General features: G+C 33.2%; 1 protein-coding gene across 4 annotated transcripts; it reads right to left on the reverse strand.

The window, feature by feature from the left end:
• Positions 1 to 246: 246 nt before the first annotated feature.
• Positions 247 to 22127, reverse strand: LOC127709246 (ataxin-2 homolog). Of its 4 annotated transcripts, XM_052214664.1 has the most exons (8): positions 22012 to 22127; positions 21444 to 21566; positions 9689 to 9837; positions 8464 to 8539; positions 5930 to 6605; positions 5532 to 5618; positions 3424 to 4003; positions 247 to 980 (listed from the first exon to the last, which is right to left on the reverse strand). In XM_052214664.1, exons 2-8 carry the CDS (start codon positions 21537 to 21539, stop codon positions 755 to 757), a joined length of 1890 nt encoding a protein of 629 aa, XP_052070624.1. In that variant the 5' UTR covers positions 21540 to 21566; positions 22012 to 22127; the 3' UTR covers positions 247 to 754. The 4 variants fall into 4 exon arrangements, with proteins under 4 accessions (XP_052070624.1, XP_052070626.1, XP_052070627.1 ...); XM_052214666.1 differs by lacking the exon at positions 22012 to 22127 and having other exon boundaries at positions 3556 to 4003; positions 21444 to 21643; XM_052214667.1 differs by lacking the exons at positions 21444 to 21566; positions 22012 to 22127 and adding an exon at positions 21242 to 21385.
• Between the last annotated feature and the right edge of the window lie 1914 nt (positions 22128 to 24041).

Below are 24041 nucleotides of genomic sequence, written 5' to 3' on the forward strand. Positions count from 1 at the left end.
CCGAAGATGATTTTGGATATTTTTTTATGTCCTTTTTGATCATAAAGCTCTTCAACTGTTTCGGTTCTTATACATCCTAGGCTTTCAAATATTCGGCTTTGAGCGTTCCTGATGAAGGTAAATCTAGAAAAGCGCTTCGGACGCATGCACTTTATAACGTGTTGTTTTCATTTTATTCGCCAGTGTACTAATAATTTACGATATACTCTACTGGTGACAGATATTGAAGTTGATGGAAAAAACAGATTGTTTAAAATGATGATTTATTCTAAATCTGATACAAATCATTTCTCTTATAAGGATTGTTTTTTTTCAAAAAGTGTTTTGCCGTGTGATATTGTATCATCCATTTTGCATCTTCACATTTATTCACAAATATATAAATATATTAACATTGATAAATTAACTAAAACATATATTCTAAAATTAACAATCCCGAAAGCGAAAAAGGAAAATCGGGACTCAAACGAAATAAAAAAAAATATCTGTAAAATGGTGTTTAAGAATTTAACCAAGTGTAATTCCAATTTTCCTTCTTTCTAATGTAAAGTTTTCCGTACACTATTTTACAAGCACTCCTATTCCTTTCTTCAACACACATGAAAAGCGTTCAAAATTATGATTTATAAATAAATAAATATTTTCAATTACGAAATGATCACAGAACTGATAAGCTTGAAAGTCAATTGCACGTTTCCCTTATTATATTGTCTCCCTAGTTTTGTCCTTTGCTCAGTGCTCTTCGTCTTTTTACTCAAAAGTCTGAAATACCATAGGTTTCATCAACTGTAGGCTGACCGCTCTGATACGTCTTGGATGAATACGTCTGAGTTGTTACAGGAGCTTGTCCCGGATACATTTTTGTCTCCCGTTTTTTCTCCTCCTTCACCATTTTATAAACATAGGACTGATTCCAATCGCGATCACCATCTTTTTGTTGTTGCTGCTGGTGCTGCGGTTTAGAGACGGTAGAAGAGGTCCTAAAATGCACAATATATAATCATTATATCTTCTCGGAGGGTGATGATGCGACGACGACGAAGGTGATGACGACGATTATGATGATGATACGACAAAGATGATGACTATGATGGTGAGGTTGAGAATGATGATTATGATTAAGATAAACTTCATATAAAAAAGACTTTCAACTAACACATGTTGTCATTCATAAATCTCATCCCTTGTTTCTTTCAGTAGAATATCATCTTCTTTATTTATTAACCTTTTAAATTCGTTAAATGTGGACAAACTATTTGAATATCAGGAGGCGATACTTTTTTTTTAAATCATTGAATAATATGTTTCCTTTCTATTTACCAGAAAAAAATCATTTTAATGATAATCAAAATAACAATTTACGTTCAGAAAAGAAAACTATTACATTTTCCAAAGCCGAAAGCAATTTTTGTTAAGAAAACATTTATGTATATTGGGTCTCAAATATAGAAGCGTTTCCAAAATGAAATAAAGATTTGTAATAATTTAGCATTGTTTGAAGAACCATGTTTTATGTTTTTCATTAGAAAGCATTTTAGTATGTTGTGTCATTAATAAATGTATGCATATATATATAATACTGTATATTTGTGTAAGTAGATATAATATTTTATGCAATTTATTAATTTGTAATTATTATTTGAAAACCCTCAGGAAGTTTTGTTTTAACTAATGATATTTCGTTTTAATTTATTTACATATTGTTTTTTATTAATTTATATATTTTTAACAAATCTTTGTACCTTTTATGTTAATTTTCATATTTTAATGACACCATTACTTTGAAGATAAAATTAGGAGATGTGGTATATTTGCAAATGAGACAACTATCCGCCAGAGTTCAATTGACGTGGATATAAGTAATTATAGGTCATCGTACGGTCTGCAACAATCACAATAGCGTACTCAATTTGTTTTGAGTTTTAAAGTTTGATTCGATTTCTCGCATATTAGGTATTTAACAAATTGTTAATTTAAAATTTTGTTGAATGGACATAAATTGGGAATGCAATTCAATAATACATTATCTGCTTTCATCGTGTTCATTAAAATCAGTTTGAAGAATTGGCTTAAAAGTTAATATAAAAATCGAATACTCATATTTAGAAGCAGAATGCAATATTTATTTCATTTGTACTGCAAACAACAGGAGGTAAAATCTAATACAGGTCAGAGACCGTTAGACTGTCGGAAATTTTGCGAATAAAAATATTGACGAGAATGCATGGAACTATCATGGTGTGTGTACCTGTATGCGTTATAGGTGTAAGGGGAAAAAATGATCGTAATGAAAATTAATCAATGCTTACATGCAAATGCAAATGCAATTGGGTTAATAATGTATTGATTTGTACTTGATGAAAAGTTAAGTTAATTCATAGTTAACATTATAAAAACTAACCGTATTAAAGTTACTGTATGCGATTTAAAACTAATGTATGCATATCTATATAGTGTTTGCGGAACGCCATTTCTATGTCACTCAAAAGGGAATAGCTAATCGCTTAGCAAACTGAATTCAAATCAAAGCAAAAGTTTGAGGCGTTCAAATATGAAGCTCAGTAAATATAGTACCTTTAGACCAATAAATAAGCTATATAGAGTCTGGAATATAAATCTTATTGGAAACTATTTGGATTCTATAGTATTGAACTTGGTATGGGGATGATAAAGAGGAATGGATAGTTTTTGCACTTACTTTATAATAACCCATTTCGTATGAAGAAGTAGGACCAAATATGACTGAATTCCTTTTAAAAAGGTATATGTTCAAAGAGTCTTAATTACATTGGCTTATTTCTAAAAACATGATAAAATTACGAATGCCTTGAAGTAGCTCAAACTGAAATTTTGATATCTATTGTCAATTTTGGAGTATTTATCCGAAAAAAAATGTATCAGAGCCAACACTTTTATGGAAATGAAAATGTATAATGTTTTAGTCACAAATATATTCATCTGACAGTTTGGTTAAAACTTGTACTTGATGTAAAATCTGATGAATATTTTGTCTTCAATTGCAATATGAAACGCTGAATTTTGATTTCATGGAAATATTTAAAATTGTATTCCATATAGACTCTTTGATATCAAAGTTTAAGGTTTCAGAAATTTTCTGATTATAACTGTGTGAGTAAAATCAGAGACATATATATGGGTACTATCAGTATGCAAGTCTCTGATAAAACCAATACATAGTAAGTTGGCCCTACTTCTTCTCATTCTTTTGAATTTAAATGTTAAAATAAATGTTTTAGAAAAACATGTGTTAACATTTGCGACTGTTTGAAAATGAAATATCTAATTTGTAAGGGATTTTATCAAATTGGTCAAAGTAAAATTGCTATTTTGTCAAATGGAAAAGGAGGCTAGGTGACATGCGCAATACTTCTAATTCTACCACATGCGCACATCACAACTTACTCCTCCTGACCATCCTGAATTTGGGCTTGGTATGTCTTGTCTATGTTGGCTCTTGAATAAAGACCCATGGGTGAATTATATTGTAAGTGAACCGCTTTAGGTCCATCTTCAGTTGGTTCATTATTGACCGACCTGATGCTTATCTGTCTTGCTGGTGCAGGTGCAGACTGTTGAGGTTTCGCCACTTGCACCTTGATTTGTTGTGAGGCCCCCTTTGGTTTTGGAGATACAGCAGGTGGTTGCCTTTGTTGTTGTGGTTGCCGTGTCTGTTGTCTTGAACTACGTTGCTGTTGTTTCATAGCTTCTAACTGAGAAGGCATGACATACTCCTGATCTTCTACTTCCCATGGTTTAATTCCGCCAGTACTCTCACTTCGTAGAGTACCTGTCCATGGCTTTGGACCTTCATCTACTTCCGGTTGTTGAGGAGGTCTATTAACTGGAACCTGTGTCGGAGGAGCAGGTCGAGGAAATCGTGTTTTTTCTTGTTGTTGTGGTCTCGGTTTAGAATAATCCGTTCCAAACGCTTCATAACCTTGTGCTACACTTTGTGCAAACTTTTTCTTTTGCCGTCTAAGTTCTGAAAAAAAGATTGGTTTCAAATACAATGCTAGTAGTTAGTTTAACCGAGGTTGAATGGAATATATAAGTGGTCTGCATAGTAAGAATTCTTTTCAAATCTTATTCATTTAAATATTGTAGATGGTTTAAGGTGATGAAAGATTTCCCTCGTTATACAACTGCACAACATATCAGTTTTTATATGGATAGAAACTTGATTGAACATCAAACTACATATGTAACTGAAGATTTTGTCCAGTACCAAAAATGTGTCCCCTGGATCTAGTTTCCTAGGTAATGAGATCCATGTTTATACTAGAAAATGAAGGACCAGTGTTAATTTTCCTAGGAAAATTGAGTCCAGGGTAAGTTAAATATGTCCGACATTCATTTTACTAGGACAATTATTTAGATAGTTCATTTTCTGGTAAAATAAAAACACGGACTATTTCGAAAATGAAGAATTCATACAACAATTGAAAAAGAAAAATTCCAATTTCCTAAAGTTACAAAAGTCCGTGTTATAAAGTTTGCTAGGGAAATAAGTCTGGTGTACATTTTAATTTTCTATTTGTAGGAATATGTACTTTCAATTTGGTAAGTCGTATCGAGGATTTTACCATATACCACAAAGAGTTGTTAACCATATATCGCAAGAGCAAGAGCTGTATACCATATACTACAACACTTGTGTACCATATACGACAAGAGTTGTGTTATAAGCATACCATGAAATATAGAAATTGACGTGATTTTACCTAAAACATATTGCAGTGGACAAATGTTTAGATAAATAAAACAAATATTAAAGCTTAGCAACATTTCTGTTGTTCATTCAAACTATTGACTCAGTTGTGCATTTTTTCTTACATTGTAATTTGTCACAATTATTATTTATGTAAGTCTGTTTATTATTGAAGAAAATACTTAACAAATAGTTTTCGATGTCATTTAGTTTAAGCTTTTATCATCATTTTTATTTGGTATTCTTCTTTTAGTTGTTGTCTTTTTTTATCTCCTTTTGAACTGGTTAAAAGTGTATTTGTGGATTTTTTTTTACATTTATAGGTAGCATGCATAATCTATAGTAACTAATAAGTGAATATAATATGAAAAATGTACTTCTATCTAACACAGAGCATAGCAGGTATATCTCAGTACAATCTTAACACATGGCGTTGATTTAAAGGAAAGCAGAGACTGGCTGCTAATAATAAAAAAAACTAAAGAGAGTACAGTTATTGATTTTATAAAAGGGTTTTTTTTTGGTAAATTTATATTCAGATTGCCAAGGAAATCTATATTTACAACAAGTTACACTAATGTCATACGTCTTTGACTACCAGTTGTAATGAAAAAATGAAAATCTACTTCCAACTAATGCCAAAAAATATTTCTTGTTCGTATAAAAGGAACACAATACACTTGCATGTCTACAGCATACATGAAATGATGTTTTACATATTACCAAAATTATGATTTTTATGCATAGCATGAATCTACACACAACGACCATGCTGGACGGAAAACTACTCTAAATGCATCACCTTTCGGCATAAAAAGTTTCCGCCTTTCCCACACCGGACAGTGGGGGTAATCGTCATCTGCTTCGCCATTTTGTCCGAAGTGACCAGCTAAAATCGATCAAAAATCACAAGTAGCTTAACCCAGAGGTAGTTTGTTGTTGTTGGAATCAAATTTTATATTTGTTTAAAACTTCTTTAACAATCTGCAATGCGCAAATAATGAAATTATTGAGTTCCGTTGACCGTTTGTACATTTTGACATATGGTAAGTAACAAAACAAAGTACTATATATATATTATTTTAAACCAATCGCTTCAACCAAAAAGATGTATAACCCATTTACAACATATCTTGAAAGCCAATCAAAATTTGACAATATCTATCACAAGCTTTAGTGCAGTGAATAACTTCAACTTACCAGGTGTCTTCTCAGGTTTGTCTACAAACTGTTGCTTTCTGTCTCGTACAGATGCAAATTCATATTCTTCCTCGGGTACAGGATCTTCAGCCCTGACATAATCAGGTTGTAAATCTCCGACAGTCTCAAATGTTGGTGTGTATGGCTCTTGTTGTTGTTGGTATTGCTGGGGTGGAGGTTGGTACTGTTGCTGGGGTGGCGGTTGGTACTGTTGCTGGGGTGGAGGTTGATACTGTTGCTGGGGTGGGGGTTGATACTGTTGCTGGGGTGGAGGTTGATACTGTTGCTGGGGTGGGGGTCGATACTGTTGTTGAGGCGGGGGCTGATACTGTTGTGGTGGAGGTCGATATTGTTGTTGTTGTTGTTGCTGATACTGTGGTTGTTGTTGAAACTGTGGTTGCTGTTGAAACTGTGGTTGCTGTTGATAGTAATTTCCTTGTGGGGGACTAGTAGGCGATAAAGCGCTGTCTAAACTATCTTGCACGCGGCCCATCATACCCTGAGAGGACCCAGGACCTGATACAGGTTGCCAATTACTAGTTGTCTTTTTATTTTGAAAAGATTGTCCAAATGAAGTTGTTCCCCCTCCAAACTTGTTCAGAGTGACTTTCCTAGGCTTGTGACCGGCAATTGGTGGTGGCGGCATATTCTTATGAGTTGTATCGGACGTTCGTCTCTAAAAAGTAAAACAATCATTTAGACAAAATATCCTCATTTATATATTCCTTGCAATTACCATGTACGCCATAATTTGACTAAATAAAATAAAATTGAGAATGGAAACAGGGAATGTGTCAAAGAGACAACAACCCGACCAAAGAGCAGAAAACAGTCCAATGGGTCTTCAACACAGCGAGAAAATCCCGCACACGGAGGCGGGCTTCAGCAAAATTTGTTTATACCTAATACCAACCCTTTAAAAGAGAGGCGTGAGATACCAAAGGGACATTCAAACTCATAAGTCGAAAATAAACTGACAACGCATTAGTGTGTTGTGTTGTGTTGTGTTGTGTTACCATGATTAAAGAAGGTCTAATTCAAACTCTTTATCGTGTTGGTAAATTGATATTTGTGTGGAAAGACCTTTTAAGACTTTGTTCAAAAATGTCTTTTTACAGGTGACTGCAGGATTGAATTATTTAATACATTGTTGATTATCGTCGGATAGAATAATCTTACAAGATGTATCATTTAAAACACGAGAATGCCGAGAGGACAGTACAAGTTATGTCATCTGGTCAAATATGTACGTTAAAAGACTGATAAAGTGCCTTAACGACTAATTCAACTTTGAGAAAACACAAAAGAAGATTTATAAGCTTACCCGCAATAAATTACAAGGTCAAGTAAACACAAAACAGCAGGAAAACTATGCTGAGAAAAGGGTAAGAAGGTCCAACGCGACCAATGGAAAATCTAAAGACGGGATAAGGACAGACAACATCATTACCGAAAAAAATGTATATAAAAGACAAATATCAGACCACAAAACAATAAACAGAAAATTAAAGATTGAGCGACAAAAAAAAAGACAAATATCAGACCACAAAACAATAAACAGAAATTTAAGGATTGAGCGACAAAAAAAAAGACAAATATCAGACCACAAAACAATAAACAGAAAATTAAAGATTGGGCAACAAAAAAAAGACAAATATCAGACCACAAAACAATAAACAGAAAATTAAAGATTGAGCGACAAAATAAAAAAAAAACCCATTACCGAGGCTGAGCTCAGGTGTTTGTGAAGGAGTGGCAAATCCCGACAGGAGTATACAAACTCTCACATAGAAAACTATAAATTGAGCAACACGAACCGCACCAAAAATGGAGTTGAGTCCAGTACCAACCGGAAGTTAATTATGATGTAATGCGACAAATAATGAGTAAGAACGAGACACGTACAGGGAAATGAGTCTCCGGTCATCTAGAGAGACATTTACAGTGTAATGGTAAGCAAATCCACGATGACGATTATAAAAAGCTTCAGTTACTATACCAGCACAGTCTGAATACAACCCTAGTATCGGTAATTGTATTATTATTATTATTTTATTTTTGTTTTATCATTGGTTTTGTTTTGGTTTTATTATTGTTGTTTTAACAATTAACTAAACTTTACAGCACAATTGTTGTCTTTGCAATTAACCTAATAGCTTACATCAGCAGTGTTATGGTTTCGTTGAAATTAATTTTATCAACAGCAGTTTTTTGTATCATTGGTTTCGGTATTCCGAACAGTTCGTTTATAAGTTCACTTTATAAATCTGGGACACAAATGTGCGTTTTACATGTATGTTTTTGTCTCATCAACATTAACACCTTTACTGGTGTCCTCTTACAATTATATCTGCAATACTGAATGTTGTTATCTGCTGTATTGATTGTTCTAGAATAGTCTGGTATTACAGATAAAACAAGTATTCGTATTATTTGTACATAAACATAAAAAAACAGATGGTAAGTGTTATTCTTTGATGTTAATTAAATGAGTTACTGTTAACTTTTACAATGCTTGAAAACAAAGTACTTACGCCAAAGAAGTTTGATGGTGCTCTTGTCGGACTGGTCGGTTGTAGTGGCTGAATATGAACACTTCCTGGAGACGGTCTGTAATGTGATAAAGATAATTAAGTTATTACGTTATTTTTTTTAAAGAACTATGTCTCTAATGAATATTTGTCTCATTGGCTTTCATGTCACAGATAGATTATTCTGATAGATAAAAACTAAATGCGCTAAAATTGAAGTATAATCTCTTGAATGAAACTATTCTCATATATCTATTTCATATCATTACAATATTGTTTATAATGCCAGTATTACGAACCCAGACAAATTCTTCAAAAAACTTTGAAGTCTGCAAACAACATCCCCAGATGATGCTCTGTACTTTCAAACCTACCTTCGAATAACATCATATCTTTTATTAAACATCATCATTAAAACGTTGTTAAACTCTCAAGATATAATGTCTGTTTATAACTTTGATCAGTATGAACAAATTATCAAATTAATATATTAATCATTAAACTTGTACAGGGCAATATATCAATTTTTACAAATATTATATTGATGTGTCATTTTTATATAGCAGGGGTTAATGGGAAAAAAGATCAACATTTTGACAAGCTAAATCAAACGTAAAGGACTGCTTATCCAAATACTTTTTTTTAATTGAACCATGATGCAAAGTTTTACCACTAAGAAGCACACTGTCACTTTTGATTTCCGAACTTGGGATTGTTTGCCCTCTTTGCTACTTATGTCAGAAATATGACACAATTGCCAATTAGGCCGGAGTCACGAGAAATAATACCTACATGGGAAATATATCCATCATATTCAGAGCAAGAGGGACATGCTTTTTGCGATATGAATTGAACCCCCTTTTGTACCTGTTCGATTCTATGAGCAGGATTTTGACGTGTTAAAGCCAAAAGGCCTCCATCAGGATACTTTAATCTAACTCCATTTCTTTTCTTACTTTTAAATGGTGATTGCTTAGCAGAACAGGATGAGGCAAATACCACTTGTATTTTGGACATGTCGCAAATCGAAAACAAGAAACTTTCAAAACGAGCACACCACGCAAAATTGAAACCATCAAAGTTGTTTTGATCATTAGGAAAGAATAAGACTTAATCTAACTAAAGGGTCAGAATTATTACTGTTCTTTTTTTTTTTTTGGGGGGGGGGGGGGGGTGCAAAATACTGTATTTCCCATTCATTTATTAAATTAGTGGTTGAATGTCATACCTTTGTACGTTAATGTCTATCTGGCCACCGGCAAACTTGATGGTATCTTGTGCCTGTTTATGGGTAAAACTTTCGGAGTCACGTCCGTTAATGGAAAGGATAATATCTCCCCTTTGAAGTTCCCCCTCCGCAGGACTGTTCGAAAATACCTGAAGAGAAAAGTTACAGTAATAGTTGCTGTAAAACCAGAAAATTATGGTTCATAATAATGTCGATCCTACAAAGTAAAGCACGGGTGTACTGCTGCTTAGTGAACATCACATGCAGTAATCTATTTTGATATGAAATTTACTCTGCAGTCTATGTAGTCCAAATAAATGTATTAGAGCACGAGTGATTTCTTTTTATAAAATTTAAATATATCCAGTTAGGCACTTGAATATTTTGCTTCTTATACATGAGTGCGCGATATTAGATAGTAAGAATGCATCATCAGCCGATAGTAGTATTTTAACCTTGCGAGCATTCTCTGATATATATATATAAATTATCAAGTTTGTGTTCAACTGCCTCACAACTGTTGACCGACATCATTGAATAAACAGTACGTTCCCTGTGGGTTGATTTTTATTATGTGTGATTTTTCATTGTACCCTGATCTAGAGGAGTTTTAACGCTGGAAAATCGGGTAACCACTTCATATGCTTATATAGTCAAGTGACAGGTTAGTAAGTGTCGTCTATTTGTGAAAGGGGGTTCATCCAGCTCTCTAGTCGTTTCTGTTGACAAGTCTTGATGTGCCATTTAGAGTCCTAACATATCCACTGGCCATCGTCTTATATCTCATGGTGACATCCTTGAGTATATTTTACTTCACTTCTGATGTTGGCTTGCCGTCGCCTTGGCGTTTATCCCATGTCTATATTTATCCATATGATGAATAGAACCAATCAATGTTCATATATAAATAAGAACCACTGATACAGTGCATCATGAAATATTTTATTATTGTATATTTTAGATCTTTTTATGATAGTGCTTATTGTATATTTAGATCTCTTTATTACCCTTTTGATGATAAAGCTTATTGTACATCTAGATCTCTTGATGGCCCTATTCATGATAGCGTTTTTTGTATATTTAGATATCTTAATGACCATTTTTATTAAAGTGCTCCAACATTTGTTAATAAAAAGTTTAATTCGCTATAGTATTGTTGGCCTTGTACAATTTTTGTCTATTCATTTATACCCTCATTGATTTTATTTCCCCTTTTGCTGGAACACAATACAATCGACCTGTTTCACTTTGGTTATATGGATCTGCCTATCCTTCCGGTGCATCTGAGATCACCCCGGGTTTTGGTGTGGTTCGTGTTGCTTAGTCTTTAGTTTTCTATGTTGTGTTGTGTGTACTGTTGTTTTTCTTTTCGTCGTTTTTCGGGTTTTTGTTTTGCCATGGCATTGTGAGTTTGTTTTTGACTTATGAATTTTAATATCACTTTGTTATCTTTCACCTCTCTGATAGAGCTTACTCGTCATAGATAGTCATATGTCATAGTAAATCATCATGGAATAATTAAGAATACAGTAGTAACTCACAATAATGAATTAAACATCATGATATTGCACTGGTAAGAATTGATTGGCTGATAGAATTACATTGCACTGAATACGTAAGACTGATTGATATGAAGAGTACATTGCAGAACTAACAAATTAACAGCACATTAGTTAATGCAGTATTATGTATTATGTTTTCTCAGCAATAAAATAGTGAACACCTCAGTTCCTGTAGGTAATGCGAAGTCAATGTTATGTTCTAAGAAAACTAATCAAATTATTTAGAAACCAAAAAATATAGAATAGGAGGTATAAAGTTTTCTGTTTGGTTGTGAAGATTCTTTGAATGTTTTTATCTAAATTAGGGCATTTGTTTTTGGAGTTGGCGATAAACCATAAAAACTAACGAACGAAAATAAAATGGACAAAAACAACGATCATTCCATACATACTCTCGCTCACTAACCAAAATAATAGTGGTCAATATAAAATAAGGAGATATGGTATGATTGCCAATGATGGTACATAATTCACATATATATTGGCTACAGTTCTAAAGTTATTATTGTACGATATTCTGCAAATAGTATATACTAAGGTATTATATAAAAATCGAGCATCTGGAAAGTTTTCAAAACTTTAAGCCAAAAACTCAAGGACAATTATTACAACATTGATATCAGTTTGAAAATCGGTTGTTCTTAAAAAACTGAGCAGTGAAAATGCTTCACAAAGCTACATAAAAAAGCGAGGAGGAAAACTCAAAATTCATAGACATAAGTTACATATTGCTTACTTCATGGAATATTAAGGAAAACTCCAATATGTCATCCTTTTTAAACTAAACAACGAGACATAAATGGTTAAAGGCAATTTTCTTTTGGGAATATAGAGTATAAGAAAAGTTCATTTAAGCAAAAGAACTCTCTAATGATTAAAACTTATTACCAAAACACTTGCTGTGTACACATAGATGCATGTGAGTGCAAGCCATTAACTAATACATTTGTATAAAACAATGTAGGTGTCTAAAGATTTACCGAACATTATTATTAGAAAAATCATGGCATGGTGCCATGCTGTAAGATGAAAGTGATGAAACTATCTCTCGTGTTCATCGCGGGGTTCAGCTAGGGTAAATATTTATCAATATTTTACATTATACAAATAAGCATTTTGCCATATCTTAAATGGATTTTAAGTTGATTAAACGTGATTTAATACGACAGGTGTGGAGATTATCAAGTTGATTTTTATACTAATTTAATAGTTGATAAATTGTTAATAATAAATTATATTACTTTCTTCTGTTATTTTTAGAATTATTTATTTATTGAAACTTTATTCAATTCTAAATAAAAGATTTAATTGCATCTGGTTTTAGAGTGCCACTGTATATTTGTTCCACCTAAAAGAAGTTCTCCTGGAACCTTTGTGATAAACAATATCATAACATCTGTTCTTGTTGGGAAAAAAAATATATACCCTTTATTCCGTAAATACTGTAATTTGTTCCAGTGGAAATAGTATTACAGAGTATTTCTTCCGCTTGGAACTTATATAATGAAGGAACTTCAATTTCATGACAACAGAGCAAAAAACCCGTTGTAATTGAATACCGAAATACCGAGTAGACAACCTGCGATATTATTCAAGGTTATACATGTAATTGCAAACAAGCAATTAGTATGTTTGAAAGCGCAGAAAGTCATGCAGAGGACATTCTTACCGTTATATCTCTCAATTCCCTGCTTACCCTGATATCGATAGGTTCACTCCCAGACCTAGTAAACACTCTAATATGAGCCATTTCTACAACTGGGCACTGCCCCCATATCACAATAGAAATGCATCTTCATAAACTAATTTATTTATACATAACGAATTAGCTTCATTACTAATAATCATTAAGACAAGGAAGACAAGATATCAGGAATTTATTGAGAAGACATGTAATATCATATGGTGCCGAGAGATCAGATCTGCTTAATACTTTACTAATCAATTCTTACATTACTAGTAGTTAGGGCACAGTCTATTCAGAAGAGAACAAAATAAATAAATAATGCAGACTGTTCAGTTGGCAACTTGTTGCAACATGCACCCCATCAAAATTCTTATTGTAAATACTTGAAAATAAGCGAAAATATGTGGCAATATGCTATGACCTGCATGTCTTATTAGATAATGGCTGTTCTTAACATTTAATTGGAATTTAAATTTGTTACTGTAACAGATCTCATCCCTCATTTTGTTTAGCTGTGATCCTTTAACGATATCCTATACGATATATAACTACGTTATTTTTGTCGAACATATTAATGTAGTTGTAGCTTTTAAATGCTGTATAAGTCAATTGGCCATTTATTTTTTAATTTAAGTAAATATTTTTTTTCTAGCCGCGAAAAGTGAATCCCTATAAAACTAGATCTATTCGTTATTTCCCATTCAGATGAATTTATTTTTGAAAATTTCTTTTCATGGTCTTCTTTTTATTCAGTGAATGCATACATAGCAATAATTTAGCTACGTCATGCCAAAGTAACATCCAATTAGCCTGTATCTTGATTTCCTTTTGTTGTGTGAGAATTAAACAAATATGTGGGGTATTTCCAGACAACTGGTGAATTGATTTAACAGAAAATATACCAAAGATTTGCCGTCAACGAACAAAATTATTTAAAGCACAAAAATATTAATATCTAACGAACAACAACTACAGACAAGGTTTACACAACAGAATATATTTAGATATTGTTCGTACAGTTTATAAAAGCAAATATGTTAAATCCATAATTTTCGCAGAGATTTTTTGTATGACCTAACGTATATCTTTTTTTCAATTTGCTTGATGTTTTTTTTTTAATCTGATTTTTTAATGTCAAAGAAGAAGATATGAGAAAATTAACTTATTTACTTGAATAACAATTGCTTCTTGTGGTCAAATTTTATCCGGAGCAGAACCAAATGATATTTTTTTAGTAAAGGACCTTGTATGAATTATTCCTGTGAAGGTTGGGTCAGACTTGCATTGATGATTTAAAAATGACGATGACACTATGATACCCCTGGGTTTCCATGGGTACATATGTGACATCACCACGAAGGTGAAAAATATTTTGTCATGAAGTACCAGGCAGGAAGAAATTTGAAATTTTACCTCAGAAGCAAGAATTGCCTATGTAGACTCGTTTTTAAACGATCAGAATAAAACCCAAAAAAATCATGTAACACTTTCCATACCTAGTTTGCAAATTTGTAAAATTATGAATTGCCAAAGACAAAACTTTAATATAACAAATGTATGAAATATATATATAGTAACAGTCAACAAAAGAAGCAAATAACTTTGGACCAAATGAGCAAAAGGTAATCTTGAAAGAGGACAATATGATTTTAGAGCCATTTGTTAAAATTTAAAGCTAATACTGCAGGAATGTAAAATTCTATTGTTATATCTTGATTTGCTTATTATTTTCATCATTGACACTGAATTGTCAAAGACTAAAATCTCATTCATTTGAGATGCCGTGAATATGTAAAACGCTAGAATTAATTTAAGTATAAAAACAGTGGTGTAGGAGTATATTGAGAAGTGTGTGTTGAGGGGGTAGGCACACTTCTGAAAGTGAGAAGGAATAAAAAGAAAAACAAAGTCGTGGTCTGGAAGTAGTAAGTCAGTATCCTCTCACTTTTATTTTTTTCATTTTTTATTTTCAATATTTTTTTGGCCACTCCTCAACCTTTGAAACGTGTCCCCTGAATGAAAATGTTATCGACAATCACTCGTTGAATATGTTCATATAAAAAGGTTGATATTCGCAGTTACCTTTATATCATAAAAAGAATTATTTCCATGGGTTTTTTTCTACATATAATTACTGATGACCCTTAAATCTGCAGTCTGCATAGTGCAAAATTAGTACCCAAGTTGTTTACAGCATTTCTTTAATTCTATATTATGACTGATGATTGTCCTTCACAGTGAATATCATCGTACTGTATAGTCAGCAATTCATTGGGGGAGGACGAGGGAGTATCTGACAAGTAGCCAGGATTATCAAGGTAATGTTTAACTTACCAGTTGTCAGAAGTTCTTTATACTACAGACAAAATTTTAGTTTGAAAATAAACATGTTGACACTGTTGCATAATTAATATGAACAGAAAGACACCTGCGAAATCGCGTGCAAGTGAATTGGGTTATTTTCAAAAATTCATATTGTCAAGTAATAAGTTACATGTAGATGTAACTTATATATAAAAGAGGAAAGTGAACTATTTTCGCAAAGTTCGGTAAATTCATTTCGTTTGTCTTGAACTCAATTTTACCACTCTAATTAATATATAGATGTCTGATTTCGTTATGTTCATAAGAGATTTTCGACGAGTATAAGTGAGCAACGCTAGATCTGAATTTTAATCTGACTGCCAATTTTGATTCTCTTAGATCAATTTTCTTTTCTTTTAAGAAAGTTGTGATGCGTTGTTGTTTGTATTCTTTGTTTGAATGTTTTTTTTTTTTTTTTTTTACAAATCCTGTTTCAGTTAGGTACGATATGGAGCGTTGTTGCTTGTAGGATATTTCCGTTGTCCTTACCGACAATAGCAGTTACATGAATGAGAAACGGAACTGTTGACATAAATCCGAATCGGATGATTGCACGAACATTTAGAAATCATCTTTCCACCAGGTAATAATGAAAATTGATGATGACAACCTACAATGTGCCGATAGAAAAATTTCAGCGAAAAAAATCGGACGGTTTAGTGTCAAAATATAGCCAATTTTAGCGCCATATTTTTTTTTTTAGTGAAAAGTGAAATTATCAATGTTTCTTTTAGCGAAAATAATTCATTCATTGAACAAAAATATATTTTAATAGTATCAAGACAGCACAATATAAAAATACCACGTCCATAAAAATACAGCACTATAATTCTAAAAACTTAACTCAAATGTTTGCTAAGTAATTGTCAATTTATAATTTATGTACCAATGGACATAGGTAATTGGTTCATGATATACCCTTGAACAATATTGTTCATAACATTGCGATATGAACTGTTCCATCTATTCGTCTTGCATAGATTGAAGAGCAGATTCATCGACACTTCTTAATAGGATAGTATCCAGACTGGGTGACGTTAGCTAACACATTTCATTTCCTCTGTTTGTTTCAACAACCTTTGTTTCCATGATTAACCAAATTGTAAATGCAAACAACTTATACATTAACCCAGCATAAGTTACTGTTCACGGTTTTAGAATGATGAGTTTCATTCAACCAGCTAAGTTTTCGCTTAAATGGGATATTGACTAGCATAAATTACTGTTCACGGTTTTAGAATGGTGAGTTTCATTCAACCAGCTAAGTTTTCGCTAAAATAGGATATTGACTAGCATAAATTACTGTTCACGGTTTTAGAATGGTGAGTTTCATTCAACCAGCTAAGTTTTCGCTAAAATGGGATATTGACTAGCATAAATTACTGTTCACGGTTTTAGAATGGTGAGTTTCATTCAACCAGCTAAGTTTTCGCTAAAATGGGATATTGACTAGCATAAATTACTGTTCACGGTTTTAGAATGGTGAGTTTCATTCAACCAGCTAAGTTTTCGCTAAAATAGGATATTGACTAGCATAAATTACTGTTCACGGTTTTAGAATGGTGAGTTTCATTCAACCAGCTAAGTTTTCGCTAAAATGGGATATTGACTAGCATAAATTACTGTTCACGGTTTTAGAATGGTGAGTTTCATTCAACCAGCTAAGTTTTCGCTAAAATGGGATATTGACTAGCATAAATTACTGTTCACGGTTTTAGAATGGTGAGTTTCATTCAACCAGCTAAGTTTTCGCTAAAATGGGATATTGACTAGCATAAATTACTGTTCACGGTTTTAGAATGGTGAGTTTCATACAACCAGCTAAGTTTTCGCTAAAATGGGATATTGACTAAGGGATATTTTAGCACAGACAGTACAGCTCATGGTAGAGCCTAATTAATTTGTTCACCTATATTTTCAGTAGTTTAAAATTTTTCGCTAAAATTTCCTGCGCCCCAATGTGCATGCTAGCTTCAGGACACATATTAATACTTATTGATTCAAAAACATGTCTCTTCATTTGGTGTTATAGATAATTCTTACAACATTTGTTGATCCCTGTAAGGGGGTACTTCATTTATTGCCAAAAATAGTCGGTTTTTAAAAAAGAAAAAATGTCATTCCTTGCATGGCCAAATGCTACTTAAGCTCTATTATTGATGTCTTAGTATTTTAAAATTGTAGGTATCTTCAGCGCAATCCTTGTTAATAACAAAAAATTTAGATGCCACCCAATTGACCAGAATGATGGTGCTTACCAAGTAGCAGGGAAAATAATGATGACCACAGACAGTTGTATTAACCAGTAGTCGGGAGTTCCACGTAGGTCGTACCACCAGTCAGCTCGTCCATGTAGACATGACCATCAGTCAATAACTCTCAGTGGAGGATTCAGGGGTGGGGGCGAAGGGGGGCGTATATAGAAAAGAGGGACGAAAGATACCAGAGGGACAGTCAAACTCATAGATCGAAAACAAACTGACAACGCCATGGCCAAAAATAAAAAGACAAACAGACAAATAATAGTACAGATGACACAACATAGAAAACCAAAGACTAAGCAACACGAACCCCACCCAAAACTGGGGGTGATATCAGGTGCTCCGGAAGGGTAAGCAGATCCTGCTCCACATGTGGCACTCGTCGTGTTGCTTATGTTATTACAAATCCGTTAAATAGTCTAATTCGGTAAGTCACATTCGTGAAAAGGGAGGGTATTGTAGTTACGACATAAGGAACATATCCGATATCATCTGTGAAACGGTTATTCCATAACGGTCAACCAACTCGTGATGGCGTCCGTAAAATTTACGAAGGGATGATTTCAACTTCCCCATTTGGAACTCTTGGTTTAATAGCTTCCTTGTGAGTAGCAATCCTCTATCAAGGAAATCATGATAGGAAACACAAGCCCGGGAATATCGTATCAGTTGGGAGATATATACTCCGTATGCAGGGGCTGATGGAATGTTGCTACATAGAAATGGAAAGTTCACAATTCGGAAGCTGAAATCATCTCTTTTGTCGTAAAGTTTTGTTTTCAACCGATCCTCATTGTCAATTTCTAGATGTAAGTCAAGATATGAGGCAGACTTAACTGTATCTGTAGTATCCTTTATCTCTAGTTCGATGGGATAAATTCGTTCAACATAGTCACCAAATTTTGTATTATTTAGTGAGAGAACATCATCTATATAGCGGAACGTAGAGTTAAAGGATATAGCTAACTTCTTATCTTTCTTCCTAAGAAGTTCCTGTATGAAGTCAGCCTCATAATAATAAAAAAAAAAACAAGTCGGCAAGAAGAGGGGCACAATTGGTTCCCATTGGAATTCCGACATATATATATATATATATATTTTTCTGCATAAATTGTCGAAAAGTATATGCTGTGGATATAACACCAGGAATAACACCCCCTTCCAAAAATTCTAGATCCGCCCCTGTTGACAAATGAGCTTGAAGTCAAGTGTGAAAAACTGAACGATATATCGGATTTTTTTTCATGAACAGAGTTTGCATTGCAGATACATGCAACTCAAGTTAACTTGACCATATGCTAATGAAGTCTGTTTTATTGCTGTCAATTAATGAATTTTTAGAGTAATATAGGTTTATTGTTCTTATATTAAGGAATATTTTGTCGAGCAGGAATCACATTGAACGAGTTTACTTTGAGTTTTGCGATAACTTAAGTGTCATCTTTTAATCATCACCAAAGTGTTCTCATGATATTCTTGGCTTACTAATCATAGACTGCATCAAAAAGGTAGTTAAAGTAAAAATTTGTCTGCTAATGAGTTTATGTCTGTAGCACAAATATTCAGTACTTGAAAAGTGGTAAAACTCTTAAAAAGATGTAGGCGTAACATGAAGAAACTGAATGCTATCAGTTAAAGAATTACACAACCATTGCGCATTGTTGTGGCTGTTCTAATTGATTAATTACGTTTGATCTGTACAAGCTAATTATTTCATATGCAACTTTCTTATCGATGATGATCATGATGATGATGAGAGGGAACCATTGGGATGTTGGTTTATAATGGATTACAGATTTCAGATATGTCTTCAATATAATATATGGAATCTGAAATTATCATCTTTTAATCAGAACTCTGATTGTTCCGCATTTTTTTAACCACCAGAGTACCTTCTGTGAAAGTTTACATTTTTCTTTCTAGGAAAACGACATCTTTTATGCATCATTTGTTATTCCACTGATCGATATTGATTTTGGGAGGGTTGAGATATCAATAAAGATAATCTTGCCACATGATCATGTGTATGTCTTAAGCAAGGAACACAGTCTTTAATTGTCTTGAGTTGTATGAAAATAAGATGTTGTATGATTGCCAATGAGACAACTATCCACCCAAGTTCAAATGAAGTGGATGTAAGCAATTATAGGCAATCGTACGACCTTCGACAATGAGAAAAAACCCATACCGTATAGTCCGCTATGAAAGGCCCCGACATGAAAAATATGAAACATTTCAATTGAGAAAACTAACGGCCTAATTTATAACAAAACAATTTAAAAAAAAAACAAATATGACAGACATGAACCATTTGTAGTTAATTTTTGATGTTTTATTTTGGATATTGATGGTAGAACTTAATTTAAAATATTCACTTAATCTTTTCACAACATTTCTGGATGATTTAGCTGCTCGGCACATTTAAAGAACATTTTTGTAAATTGCATGTTCGATTCCAGTCAGATGTGTGTGTGTGTGTCGTTGACTGAGTTGCTATTTTATTGAGAAATATCCAATCGTTGATTTCAAATTATTCATATTAAACAAAACACAAGTATAAAAATTAAAATAAAAGTTTAAAAAAAACGTCTGCATTTAGCTTTGAAATGGGTTTCATGGATTTTGAGTTTATTTTCACCAGGTAACAAAATGTCAGAATCGGAAGGTTGGTTTTTTTGGTTTGAAAACAAGCCAATGCCACTTAATCAAAAGTGAATTTAGAAATAATGCAGATTATGGAATAATCAAACACACAAGATCGAACTCACGTCAAGACACAGATTTTAAAATGTTAAAATTCACTCTTAGTATTATAGCTAAAGAATATGAAAAAAAATCAAGGCCTAGACTAAATCTGATAAAATGGAATAGTTACCATGTATTTGTATATACTTGTACGAACTATGTATACTATTACATGACATGTAGTTGGAGCATGTACAAATCAGCTAATTATTTACCAAGAATCTCTTTGACGAGTTTATAGTAGTACGATATCTAAGTCCGAAATAATTAATTCCACTTTAATTCATTTTAGATATTTTAAATTTAAATGTAAGTGCTAATGTATCTGTAGTATTTGTGAAAGATTATATTAATAATTCAATTAAAAAAACAACAACTTTCAACGTTAATGGACGTTTGTGCAAACTAATTGTACGGTAATAACGTCGCGTGTAGACATAGACCTCCATCCAAACCCTAATTAAAAACACATACTAATCAAATTTTGAAGATCTTATCTTATTCCTCCAAGCAATTTTTTTTTAAATATTGAGTGGTGGCTCCTTTGCTTTATATGTTTGAATAAATCGGTGCACATATCCAGCGATACATATGAATCGATTCAAAATACGACATTTCATATTAAAAGACGAACATAATAGATATGTCAGATCTTGTTACAGCATTTGAGCTGACCGTACTGGACAAACGGCAACTACCTGCGCTGAACCCCGAATACCTGGCTCCTTAAAGAGAGATGCACACTTCTTAACCAGATGTTCGGTTTCTAATTACAGATCATAAAAATTACAAAGCGTGCATGCTATGTTAATAATGACTTAACAGATTTTACATGTTAAATGATGGTTGACATTAAAGTAACTAACTTAAAGGTAGTGTCCCTTGTCAACCACAGGTAAATCTAGACATGCAGAAGGACGAAAATGATACTCACCCTTGCCGCACCAAGGAAGTGGAAGGGAGGATGAGAAAGAGGCTAACGTCGTTGTATTTTCTTATTAATGTCGATGTAATAATCAACGACAGACTCCGAAGCGGAAGCCGGCAGTGTTCTCTCACCTGGGCTAACCCACGTATCAAGCTTCACCTGCCGACTATATATGGTAAAGCCATGCACTACAAATATAATGACCTACCCTCTGTAGTACCAAGGGTTGGTTTAAATCCTTTCCACCCTGTAAACGGAATCCCCAGGGGGTTTCGAACGAGTCCCGGTACAACTTCACCAGCATTGTGTTTGTCAAATTCTAGGCACCATCCTGGAATAGTAAACAGATCAGTTACACCTTCCCTTCGAAATCGAGGCACAGTATAGATAATGGAATTTACTTAGCGAATGCCAACTAACATGCGAGAAAGCATATATAAAAACAAGACGATTGATAGTAATCATAGAAACCCCCTGCCAATGTATAAGATAACATGTATCATTTCAAGTGATTTATCTTTCATTGAAATTAATGTGTAATTTGAAAAAGCAAATATGCAATAATGCATTCTTATTTGTTTTAATAGTTTTGGTTAATAGATTTAAAATACAATTAACTTATTCTATCTTAAAAGTGAATGATGATTGATCATTCATAAAAAAACAGTCTTGATGCAATGTATGACATAACGATTGAACTTAAAAAAAAGACCAATAAAAAACGATCTTCTGACAAAATGAATTAACTTTAAAAGGCACTACAATAGAGTTCTTACCCCGACGTTTGCAGTGTCCCTCCTGGTAGTGAACTGTGTTGGATACCAGTGATATTACTATTTCTTACAAGTGTTATATCACATCCGTGAAGTTAATCACCAACATATGAACACAATCTACTTGATCATTATATTTATTTATTGGTTTGTGATTATTGAGATTATCAGAGAAACATATTGGAGCAGTCACTACTTACAGCATAGGATGATTAAATTTTGAAGGTTCTGATGTCCAGTGTTATAACATAATGGTGGAAAAAACATAAGTATTATCATTCATTCTATTATTCGAACATTGTTAAGAAAACTTAATTTATGCGTTCCCTAAACAGCTGCATATCAAATATACCCCAAGATGATTAAAAATACATATAATCGACTACATCAGGTTAATGAATCAAAATAATAAGCTTACCCTTTCCCCCCAAAACTAAGAGTAACTATCCATAAATCAATGAAAATTAGAGGGAATATTTTGTACCCGTAACGTCTATAAAACTATTAAAAATTGGCAACATCGAGACACTTTATTTTTTTGTATTGGCAACATATAGGCAAAGTATGACGGATGTGTTTTAATAGACAGTCGGCATTCCTGTAGGTACCAATTATATTCCTCTACAAGCTGACTTGTTCCTTTATTCATGTGAGGCAAACTTCTTGCATTGGATTCTCGAGAAGAAAGGAAAGAGTCTAGAAATTGAAAAGAACACTTTTAAAATTTTGATGCGTCCAAATACTTAAATACATGAGGATCTAGAGTGAAACCCTTTACTTCATGCATGCACTTTCCGCAATACAGATGATATCTTCTCAATGAATAAATCAAAGTTTGGAAACTATTTTGGTCGCATTTATCCTATTGCGCTTCAAATAAATGAAACCGCTTTATACCTTGACACGTCTATAGAAAAAGACAATCGAGTCGGTTGAGAGCTAACCTTTACGATAAAATATTTTGATTCAATTTTCCCATTGTGAACTATCCATTTGTATATGTACACCTTCCATCACTTGCGTGTCCCATCATGGTTTTCTTTAAATATGTTTGATGCTTACAAGGAAGCTTTGAAACAATAACGGGTTTTTAGTTTAAAGGTCGAAGCTATCATCTTTTTTTCATGTTTTAGGGACACCATGATTTGTTTGACTCTTATAGACTGTCTGTGTCATAGATGACCGTGGACTTCAGACTCAATTCTGTCCTCGTTACCTCATTTATGACATGATCATTCGACACCGGGAAGCCAAATACATTGTGAGCATCAAAACCAAACAGGACCTAAATATGGTATTTACTATATATATATAAAAATATTAATTTTCGCGAACCATTTAGGTCACGGAAATTCCATTTTTTGCCATCAGTAAGGCGAGTTGTACAAATGATGTGAATACACAGAACCCCGATCCAATTCATCTTTTGCTAAAAATATTTATCATTTTCTGTTTTATATCTCCTAACATCATTCCATTTTTCTCTAATTTCGATTAAAATATGCCAAAACCTGCAGTAAAAATAGATGTATGCCCCAAATAAACATTCCCCGATTGGTTGAAATACTATGGCGTCGATGTAAAGCAACGAAAGCCTCGATGTAAAGCAACGCAAGCCTCGATGTAAAGCACACGCTTCCCAAGAGTAAGGAGAGTTGTACAAATAATGTGAATTCACAGACCCCCGATCCAATTTATCTTTTGCTAAAAGTGTTCATCATTTTCTGTTCTGTATTTACCAACAACATTCCATTTTTCTATAATCCCGATTTAAACATGTCGAAACCTGCAGTAAAAATAGATGTATGCCCCAAGTAAACATTCCCCGATTGGTTGAAAAGCTGTGGCCTCGATCTAAAGCAACGCAAGCACACGCAAAAATTTCCGTTGAAATGTTGAACTTCGACCCCGAGCCGATTCACATAGAGATTTTCTTGCGCTCAAATGTAATTCTAAGTGAAGTATACTGGTAAAGTAAAATTATGTTCTTTTACAGAAATATTTACACATTTTATTATTTATGTATTGTCATG

This window comes from Mytilus californianus, unplaced genomic scaffold (genome assembly GCF_021869535.1).
Source record: "Mytilus californianus isolate M0D057914Y unplaced genomic scaffold, xbMytCali1.0.p SCAF_7, whole genome shotgun sequence".
NCBI classification, from domain to species: Eukaryota; Metazoa; Mollusca; class Bivalvia; order Mytilida; family Mytilidae; genus Mytilus; species Mytilus californianus.

What these genes read in the sequence shown, in the direction of transcription:
- LOC127709246 (XM_052214664.1), bottom strand. Translation starts at nt 21,539, where the DNA reads ATGCTGGTGAAGTTGTACCGGGACTCGTTCGAAACCCCCTGGGGATTC. An exon ending in AACCCTTGGTACTACAGAGG is followed by an intron (nt 9,838 to 21,443) that starts GTAGGTCATTAT and finishes TTTTCTCTTCAG; the next exon opens with GTATTTTCGAACAGTCCTGC. An exon ending in GAAACTTTTTATGCCGAAAG is followed by an intron (nt 4,004 to 5,531) that starts GTGATGCATTTA and finishes TCTTTTTTTCAG; the next exon opens with AACTTAGACGGCAAAAGAAA.